The sequence below is a fragment of the Buceros rhinoceros genome, unplaced genomic scaffold (assembly GCF_000710305.1).
Source record: "Buceros rhinoceros silvestris isolate BGI_N320 unplaced genomic scaffold, ASM71030v1 scaffold11907, whole genome shotgun sequence".
Classification (NCBI taxonomy): domain Eukaryota; kingdom Metazoa; phylum Chordata; class Aves; order Bucerotiformes; family Bucerotidae; genus Buceros; species Buceros rhinoceros.
The window spans coordinates 29,325-39,486 of NW_010421619.1; the positions used below are offsets into that span (position 1 = coordinate 29,325).

The following is a 10,162-nucleotide window of genomic DNA, read 5'->3' on the forward strand; positions in this document are numbered from 1 at the left end:
TCTGCAGCTTCAGCAGATCCTCCTGGGTTACATCCCAAACCCTCAGCTGGAGCTTGTCCTGGTCATGTTTGTTGTGCCTTTTATAGTCAATGTAAGTGATGCCTCTGCGAGCGCTGGGTGGGGTGGTTTGGGAATTATGGTCTGCCCTCTGTGAGGAGGGTGGACAGGAACTGGCTTGGGGCAGCCTTGAGTAATGCAAGTGGCTGGGACAGGGTGGAGGGGCATGGAAATAAATACATTTGTTGTCATGAATACACAAATATGTCACCAGTGCCCTGCAGCGGTGTCTGTTCCTAATTCCCACTCCCTTGTCCCAGCGGCTGGGTGACTGACTGTTTGAAGAAAGCTGGAGCTCATTAGCTGCATCTCCGCAGCAAGCTACAGGCATGGGAATGCCCCAGAGCCTTTTAAGTTCCTGTAGGATGGCTTGTCAGTGGTGGCTTCTGGCAACCTGCCCATCTGGCTATTTGGCTAGACTTCAGATTGCTTAATAGCAAGGCAAGGTGTCCGGGTTACCCAGAGCTATTGATCTTTGCAAAACTAGTTTGCTAAAACTTCTTGAAAGCTCAGCTTCTGCCTGGCTCCCCTGATTCTGGGTAGTCTTTGACCTGCTGCTTAGTTCCTGCTAAGGTGGGAAGTGAATACAAGGGGTTAGTATTCAGATCCCCCTGGACAAGGTGAACTCCTTTCAGTCTATACCGTGAGCGATGCAATGGATGCTGCATCTCCTTATTTGAAAGCAAACTCTGCTTCTCACAATGCTGACTAGTGACTGATGCAGACAAAGCAGGTGAACCTGGGATGGAGGTGGAAACTTCACCTATTGTATTTTTGGGGGTGTTTTTTGGTTTTGTTTGTTTTTTTTTGCTTCACTGGGTCTTCAACAACTATGGAATCAACAGGATTCATGCGAGAAGTGATCTCAGAAGTTTGACTTGTCCAACCTTCATGGACACACTTCAGGATTAATTTAGATATTAAATGAGGTGGATCAAGGCTGGACATCTGGAGAAACCAAAAGGAGAAGAAATAGTTAATGGCTTTGTATTTTGGTCTCTGCAATCTATTCACTCAACTTCTTTCTCCCCAAGGCCATTATGTTCTGGGTCGTGGACAGCTTGATCATGAGGAAATATAAGCAGAAAGAGATTCTGGACATCAGTGGATCCATAGAAGCTTCTCGGGCCAGGAGGACTGAGGAATCTCAGGTAGGACCAAAGATGTCCTGTGTTTGAGACCGAACTGCAAGCTTGTGGCATGGTCTGTGTGCTTCACCACCATCACGTTGCTTCATGGTGATGAAGCTTTATGCATGTGACTGATGACCCTGCTAAGCCAAACTGACCTTCCATGCTTGTAGCTGAGGTGGAGAGGGATGTTTTCTGGAATGATCTGGTCCTGTCTAACACAAAACAGTATTACAGCCTACAAAATGTTGCTGAAATATTGCCCTAAATGATGACAGTGTCTTGTAAAGGATGACCTGGCTTTTGTACTAACCTCTGCGGGCTTGTTGGAGCGGCACCTTGAAGCTGGTGGGTACCTCTGCACCATCTCTTTCTGCTTTCCCATTTTTAATTATGATTAATCTTGGCTTAGAGCTTGTTTTCCTTACTGTAATTGGTAGCATCCTTTTGGGAGGACAAGACCTAGCTGGGAATCCTATTTTTGTCAGCATTTGGTATTTTTTTTCAGCCAGATAATGTCCCCTTAACTGTAGGAATTTTGCATGGTCTGAGCTTGACACTTCAAATTTATGAGAGGGCGGAAGCGCTCCAGTCCCAGCAGACTTTGTTCATGTTAATGACGTGTGGTTTGCCGGGCAGGTGGTATCTGTGCTTCTCATTGGCTTTTGGGCAGAGATCCCAACCTGAGTTGCTGGGTTGAATTCCCTTCCTTCCCCTGGCACCCAGACCCTGTTTCAAAGTGCTCTGTGTCCAACTGTTGATATCCTGCGGTCCCCTGGCGAAACTCTCTGAGATAAGATAGCTTCTGGCAGACACAGGCTGGCTTCTGGAGTAGCTCCTGCTGAGGAATTTAGAATCAACAGAAATAGCTCTGCCTTTCTGAGAGCTCTTTTATAAAGAGTAACTCTGCTCTTCTGTTGATGGGTGGGATGGACAACTACTGGTGACATTGCGGTGCATGCGGGGGCAATTGTGTTTAACAGCGCGCTGGGCAGTCTGCACAGCAGTGATGGCTTCCATGGCTCAAGGGTGCAGCGGGAAGTGGCTGCCCCTCATGGGGTTGCGGTGTTGGAGGCATCCTCCCTCTGGCAGGACTGGCAGGCAGATGTGAGTAGCTGTGGAGACAAGTGAGTCACTCCTCCTGGCCAAGCCTCCAGATAAACCGTTGTAGCTTGGTGAGGTCACTCGAAACATGCGAGCACGGTGCCCCAGGGAGGTTCCCTGGGTGGTGAGTGTGTGTGGTGAGGGCATCCTTGAAATCTGTTACTGCTTTGGAGAGAGCGGGGAAGAGAAACCTGAGCTAGGCAGTGCCAGGATGTCGTAATAGTTGTGTGTTGAAGCTAAGAACTCGTACCTAGGACGTGAAGATGGATGGAGCATCTTTATACTCTGGGCATGAAGATCTCCCTGGTTATGGCACAGTCCTGGTTTCTTAGTGGCGATTGATGTTCAAGAGCAGTACTTCCTTGAAGCAGCTAGGTTGGAGGTCTGCCTCAAATGTGACAGTGGTGGTGAAGATGTCCTTACTGACTGGATATGCTGGTGTGTTCCTGAAGGTTTAAGTTCAGTTAAAATTACACCCTCTCAGAAATAAGGGTGGCATTTCTAGTTGAGTTGCCAATCTGCTTTCCATCCTTTCAAACCTAAACTGGGAGCATCTAGTCTTACAGGTGGCTGCTGTGGATACACAGATGGTGTCGCAGTTAATGGGTTTCCGTGGCAGTGGAGCTGATCCTCTGCCTTGCCTCACTGAAGATGGGACAAGTGTTTGTAGCCTCTGTCTTGGTTTTGGATAATCTGAGAGATCTGTTAATCTCCAGAAGCTGGGAAAGGCTGTTCTGGTAGCTCAGTCAGTCAAGTTGTTTCAAGCAGTGTTGGACTTCCACAGTCTGATTCTTGTTGTCAAAGTCTTCCTCCATCTTCTAAGTACTTGACTCCTTCTAAGACAAACTTTTGCTGAGACCTTTGATGTGCAGGTCCATCTTGAAACCCTCCTATCTATCACTGCAGTGGAGCTACCAAGGGGACTGGCTTGTGCCTAGAGCAGTCTGTGGGAGCTGTGTCCTTTCTGCTCAGGCATGTTTCTCTGGCCAACAAATAGTTTGCACAGAGGAGGTGGTAATGAAGAAATGAAGAAGTGGGTGACCCCTTTTCCAACTCCTGTTTCTTGATGCTGGGCCTTGAGGTATAGCCATAGGCTCCTGCTTCATGCTATGAATTAAAGATTATGTTGGATGGCTGGGCCTTTCAGCTGGGTTGGTCAGAATTTGGGCTCAAAAACCAGAAAATGAGTGTTTGCTGGGCTCGTTGCTGCTAATAACCTGTTCAAGTGGAGGAATTTCTTCCCTCCCTGCTGCCCCCCAGGGAGGAAGTGAGGCTGAGGAGCATCCCTGCACAGAGCAGAGCTGGCTGAGGCTAATGTATCCCACAGTTTATCAGGGTTCATCAGGGCTGTCTCGCAGCAGGCGCCAACAGCTCGCCATCGTGCTGCCTTCTTGAATTTCAACCCCTGCCTATCTCACCGATAGAGAGTGTCATTATTTTCACTCGAACTAGCAGTTTGTGTTTGGAAAAGGGAAGGGGGAAGGGAAGGAGAATGGAAAGGGCAGGCTGGAGGCAACCTGTTAAAAACCCACGCTCAGTATTTTCTATTGGCATAGCAGGAAAACGCAGCTTTGTCCTTGGCTTGGTAGACCATCTAGGTAGCGAGAAGAAACCCAGCAACCAGCAGACCTGCCACTGGTGTCACTTGCTGATTCCAGCGTAGACCAGGGAACTGGCAGTCTCTTGTGGGCTTTAAGGCTCTTCTGGTGAGGCACAGCTGGAACAGTGGGCTCTTGCTTGTAATGCACCAGCTGCTGAACTGTTCTACTGGAAGGGACAAACTCACTGCTATGGCTGAAAGGATTTCACCTCTCCTTCCAAGTCAGTCTTAAAGCTTTGTTCCAGACTTGTGCCCTGCCTTGGTAGACCTTCACACAGTCTTTTCTTGCGCTCTCATGGGAAGGCAAGAGTGCCAGTCTGAATCCAGTGCTGTTTGGGGTGGGGAAATGCGTTCATCCGCATGGCCCTGCTTTGTATATGTCCTGTCCTTGACCTGAGTCTCTTTACTGGCACTTGCAAGTGCCAGTAAACTTTAGATTTTATCAGTGATTTCTTTGCGCTGTTTTCCTGAGTGCAGGAAACAGTTTTAATAATGTTTTACTTGATCTTTTTTTTTTTTAAACTGGTTTCTAGATTTTTCCCAAGAGTGGTGTGTGAGTTTCTGCTCCTTTTCTGAAGATGTTTTCAGAGACAAACCTTAAAGCAAAATTTGGTCTAAGAACAATGGTACTTGTGAGAACCCTTAGGGTGAAACTAGAGGCTAGTTTAAGGCTGGGAGGAAAGCTAATACACTGCATGGGGACCTGCCACGGATCAGCAAGGAGTTCAGCACCTCTCCCAATTCCATTCATAGGAGCTGCGAAGATCCTTTGGCAGATTGCTAAGGCTGAAGGTGCTGAATGCCACTGTCTATGCTGCTTGCTTTAAAGTATTGGAGAATACTCCAAGAGCAAGTTTGAGTTGCGGGTTACTTAACTGAGCTGATTTTTGAATAGCCCAAGGTGAACTAAGGTGCCTGGTCCTCACAGGGAAGCTAACTGAAGGTGGACATAAAGATGCATCTGGAAGGAGACTCTCCCAACTGTCAGCCCTATTTACTCATGGGAACTTGTCTAAGCTTAGGTGCAGGAGGATGGTGGGATGGTTCCTACCTCTACACCAGCCTGATGGAGCTGTAGACCAAAAGGTTTCCATTGCTAGCAGGGAAATGGCCCCAGAGCTCCTTTGTTTTACAGCCTGTGTCGTAGTTCTCATGTGTCCATGCAATCTGCCACTGAGGTGGCTTGGTTATCTGAAGGGTTTGCTTGGATGAGGTACCAAACCAGTAGGCAGCCTCTACTCTTGAGACACGAAGGGTTGGCAGAGCGCATGGGCAGCCCTGTTCCGGTAGCATGACCCATGCTGTTTTGCAAGCTGCTGGCCTCCTGGTGCGAGGAGGAATGCATGAAGTATTTGAGGACTGCTGACCGAGACAGTAGCACATTGTCTCAGGAGCAGGAAACCACGATCCATTCCCAGCTGTGCCACCAACCTGCTGTGATCCTGACCTGGATGCATCTGTGGGGGAAGCGCCTTGTCCAAGTTGTGCTGAAAACTCCCAAACTGGAGTCTGGCTTGAAAACTGTATCTGAGGGTGTGCTGCTGCCGCATTAGGAAGCTCCCAGAGGAATCGTGAAAAGGTTACTGGGGGGCCGTTAGCTCCAGCAGCTTCATACAAGCTGTGTGTGGTGGGCAGGTAGCAGCCTGAGTGGGTCTGGATGCGCAATGCTCGGTGCCTGCTCAATCAGCCACGCTTAGCTGCAACAGGGTTTGAGTTTGCAGCTGAAACCCACTGAAATTACGAGTTCATTAGCCCCAAGACTGGCCTGCTGCAGCCTGTCAGAGTTCAGTGGGGTTATAATGCTGCATGTGACTAATTATCCACCCATTTTTTTAAGGTTCAAGGGCATCAGATTATTAATATAATAAACAGAGGAGAAATCTTCACTTGGAAGAGATGGAAACTTTCCAGTGTGTGTCCTGAACAACAAAAATAAAATTTCCTTGAGACCACTGGGTCGACAAGAGAGCTTAATCAGATCTACCGCTCTCCTCTGTTTGACATGCTGCTGCAATGATAACATCAGATAGAGGGGCTGGAGTGTGCGTGAGGGTGGGGAGGAAACCTTCCCCTGCGGCTCTTCTGCTCCTTTGAAGTCATTGACTCATTGCCGTTTGTTTTTCCTGTTTAGTCCCTTCGTTACTGTGGTGACTGGTCCTGTGGCGCTGCCTAAGTGCGAACAAGTTGGGGGAGGACGTGTCAATTCACAACTGTAGACAGTCAGGGATGAGACTACTTTCCCCCATGCTCCTGGTTTTGCCCAAGCTCCAGCACTGGCTGAACTGTTGGGGATGCTCTGTGGGAGAATGTGCTTGGCTGAAAGCTCCCGTACCATCCCTTGGCTCGTGCCTTTGGGCTGGAAGGCTGCCGTGCGTCAGGCACAGAGGAGCTTCATAGTGCATTGGTTTAGTCTTTGGAGCAGAGTTGGGGTCAGATGGGGCTGAGGTTTGGGTGGGAGGTCTACACTTGCTGGAGGAAGTTGTGTTTGTGGGGCTGGTTGTGGTACCTGCCCCTTGTCCCCACACCAGCCATGAATTAAAGATGCTATTTGGTTCTGTGATGGGTATGCGGAAGAGGAGAAAAGGGCTCCTGGCATTGCTTATCTAAGGAGCTATCACTGGAGGCCATTGATTGTGCCGTTAGGCTTGTGCCCATCTGTAGAGTTGGGTGCTGAGGTGCCAAGGACCTGGCCAGGCTCCTGATGTGACCATGACTTGACTGAGCTCCCGAGTACTGCCGGACATGACACAGGCTATAGCTCAAGGGTGCAGCCATGCTCATAGCTAGCTGTAACGAGGGTGGGGCTTTTCTTGCCCAGAGTCAGGTTTTTGAGATAAGAAGGAAGGGGTAGGATGGCATTGAGCAATCAATCTGTCAAGCTGTGAATATTACCCACACAAACTGCGCATCCACCCAGCCTGCTGGCATTGTGTCTCTGCTCTTCTGCTGTCAGTGCAGCCATAGCCCAAGTAAAATCCGGCCTTTTTTCTCTTCTAGATGATGTGGCTGGAGGAAACCCCATGTGTGGCTCTGCCTACTTCATGCAAATGCTTCAGGCTGGTGGCAGGCAGTCAGCTCAAAACAGCCCCTTGGTAGCTTCGAGTCTGAAATCAGCTACTGAGAGCATAGGTGCTCCTGGAGGCAATGGGCAGCCTTTTTGGTCCTGCAGCAAAGCTGTGGGCTTTCTTACCTGGAGAGGTACCAGTGAGAGATGTCGGTGCTCTGTTTTGGCTCCCGCAATTCAGACTGAGCCAGGAGCTCCTGAGCCAGGTAGAAATAAAACGCTGCCAGGCTAGGACACAGCTCCTGAGCTTGCTGGCCATGACTGAAGGTATCTCTAGGTCTGCTTGCTCTTTCCTGGCTGAGCTCTGGAGATAACAAGGAGCTGGTGACCTGGGAAAAGGTCTATGTTTGGTACAGCTGTTTGCAAAATACATGGCCTAGGTTTTTTTACACCTATACCGTGGCTGCAGCCTGGCCTGAACATGCTTGTCAGTGTGAGTGCTGTCCCACGGTGAACAGAGCTTTCATCTGTCTGTTCTGCTTTAGTGGGGAAGTGGAGGAGTGGGACACCAAATCATCATGGTGTCTGCATTCAAATCTGTCCGGCTGTTGTTGGAGAGGTGATCAAGGTGACCTTGAGACCTTTCCTATCTGCCAGAGAAGATTATATCTTGCAGCAGACCCCTCTAGGGGTGCTTGACCCCTTCAACAAGCAGTACCAAGAAGAGCTGAGAACTTTTTGCTCCGTCAGCATCTGTCTGTTCTTGTTTCTAGGTGTTACTCTCTCCAGACATGGATTTTGATCAGTCTGAAAGTGACCAGGATATTTCAGGACTCCGGGGAACGAACCAGAAGATGAAGCAGCCCAGCTATCAAGTGGTCATCTGACAACACCGAGACGAGGGAGGTGGAGGAAGGAAAGCATCACTGTGATCCTTGAGCTGGCCAAGGAGGAGTAGGGTGAGGAATGCTAGTTGATCCCTATGGATCTGCAGAGATCCTTCTGCCTGCCTCATCTAGACCTGTCCTTCTGCAGCTGTCTCTCTGGGCCGGTGCCGGTGCATCCTGTGCAGGCTTGAGCGGTATCTGCTTTACCTCTCTGACCCTGCACACACGCAGGCACATGGGGGTTAGGGGTGCGGATAGGTACTTTCTCTGGCTGGCCAGCTGGGTGTAATTTTGTGAGGGCTGGAGACTGAAATCGGAAGATTGTCTGTCTGAGGGGTTTTTTTATAGAAAAGGAAAAAAAAAATCTATCCTGTACTGCCTGAAATGTGACACTTTTTTATATTCACAATACTCAAAGGAACTGGTTTGCAGTATGTATTTAAATGTCTTGAATTGGGGAGATTGTCTCAGTGGATCTGACTTTTTACTATTTTATAAGGAATGCAATAAATACTTGACCTAAAACTGCTTCATAATTGAAATGCCTCTGTGTTCTTCATGTTTTGCAAGACCCTAACACTGTAAAGGAGAGGAAGAGAACTTGTTGAAATCTTTCCCAACTGGTTCCTCGCAGGGCAGGTTGCCTTTCTGTAGCAGAGCTACCCTGGTAAATCTACAGAATTGCTCAGCCACGGTGCTCGGTTTCTGTAGGTGGGTTGTGTGAGCTGCTTCAGTGCTGGATTCCAGACCGGAACAGACTCGGAGATGGATCTCAGTTGCCACCTCACAAGCGAGTGTTTATCAGGAACTCAAAGACGACTACTTTATCGAGTTTAAAACAAACATATAAAATCTCTGCAGGACCTGATTCAAAACACAGATCTGAGGAGTGAGGTGAAGCCCCGTTAATCAGCCGTGATCTGGGTGTAACAGTAAGACAACTGCTGAATCTTGGCATCCCAGATCTTGGCATCTTTTGCACCAACTGTCAGGTGCAGGGCTTTGCCCTTGGTCTCTTGTTAACATGGTGCGTTTGTCTATAAATACACAAAAATGCAGAACGCCTCGCAGCCCTCCTGGGAGGGAGAGCATAGAGCAGCTCCGTAATCAACTCCCAGGCTGGGTGCAGATACACAACTGTGAGGAGACCCATGCAGAGTCCAAATGGGGGGTAGACCTCAGAGCAGGACCTGATCCAAGATCCACTGAGCTGGACAGACAAACCTAGATAAGCCGCGGACAGCCCTTGCTTACTGCAAGACAGAAGTTGGGCAGGAATTATCTACCCCCCACCCCCCCACTTTGTATTTTTCTGAAGAAAACATGTCTCATTAAGAAGCAGAGAAGAAAGGATTTGGATTTTCTAACTAAAAAGGCTTTAGACTTTTAAAAGCTGAGCTGAGAGCGTGTGAAGCTTTTGTTGTTGGGAGTGTTTTTCCAACTTCAAAGTGGTTGAGAAACATTAGATGCGAATCAAAGTCTTGATGCCCCTTGGTGAACTAGACATGCTTGGCTACGCTTGCAGCTGCGCAGCCTTATACTGTGTTTCTGGAAATTAAATCCATTTTTATGTCTTCCTTCCTTAATGAGGGGTCAAAATCCTCCTTGTGCTGGCACATCAAATGGTTTTTGGAACACATGGCACACAGCTCTGAATAGCTCGTTTATATTGCTTAGTGAAATCAGTTTCACAATGCAACTTTTGCTTGGCTGGCAGAGTTCTGCTCTGGAAAGGGCTGAAATAAGTTCTCTGCTGTTTAAGGTCTTGACAGAAAGTAAGTTAAAACAGCTTCCCTGTTAGAAACGTGCTCCATGTTTGGAGGTGTCCTGGTATTTCAGGTGAGTGACATGATTTTGAGTGGGGAAGACACATCATGCTCTTAGCTCTTTTTGAGACTGGCCAAAGAGGCTCATGGTAGGTGACAGCTGGGCAAGCATGATACAGGGGAAGGTTGTCCCTCCCAAGCACTGTGTAGCCAGTGCTGTTTCAGCAACCCTAAATTTAGGAGTCCCGTTCCCTTGTCTGCAGTGGCTGTGTGCAATCGTCCCCACTTTGCTCCAAGCTGATTGCTCAGCCCTCATTCCTGAGCTATCTGAGCAGCTTGCAATCTTTGACCCCATCACTGCAAACAAAGTGCTCTGACCCCCTTGGGTATGAGAACAAACGTGCCTCTGTGCTACAAAGGCTGGTGAGGACTAAGCTTTGGACACATTCTCCTTTCAAAGAGAGGGGAGCGTTGTGATGCCCTTGTATAGATGGGGAAAGCTGAAGTCTCCAGGAAGGCTGCCCTTCCTCTTGCTGTTCTTAGGGCAGCAGGAGCACAAACTCTGGTTTCTTGTTTCCTGCGCTACTGTGTTTAAAGGCTGGATCAGTCTTCTT

At 48.6% G+C, this 10,162-nt stretch overlaps 1 protein-coding gene across 1 annotated transcript in view; it reads left to right on the forward strand.

Moving 5' to 3' along the window:
- Positions 1-7,782, forward strand: part of LOC104496598 (transmembrane protein 110-like) — a gene marked incomplete at its 5' end in the record, with an annotated part of 21,848 nt that extends 14,066 nt beyond the window's left edge. Inside the window, 3 exons of the mRNA XM_010139742.1 lie at positions 8-91; positions 1,092-1,208; positions 7,669-7,782. Coding sequence (XP_010138044.1) covers positions 8-91; positions 1,092-1,208; positions 7,669-7,782 — 315 coding nt within the window. The remainder of the gene's footprint in view (positions 1-7; positions 92-1,091; positions 1,209-7,668) is intronic.
- Between the last annotated feature and the right edge of the window lie 2,380 nt (positions 7,783-10,162).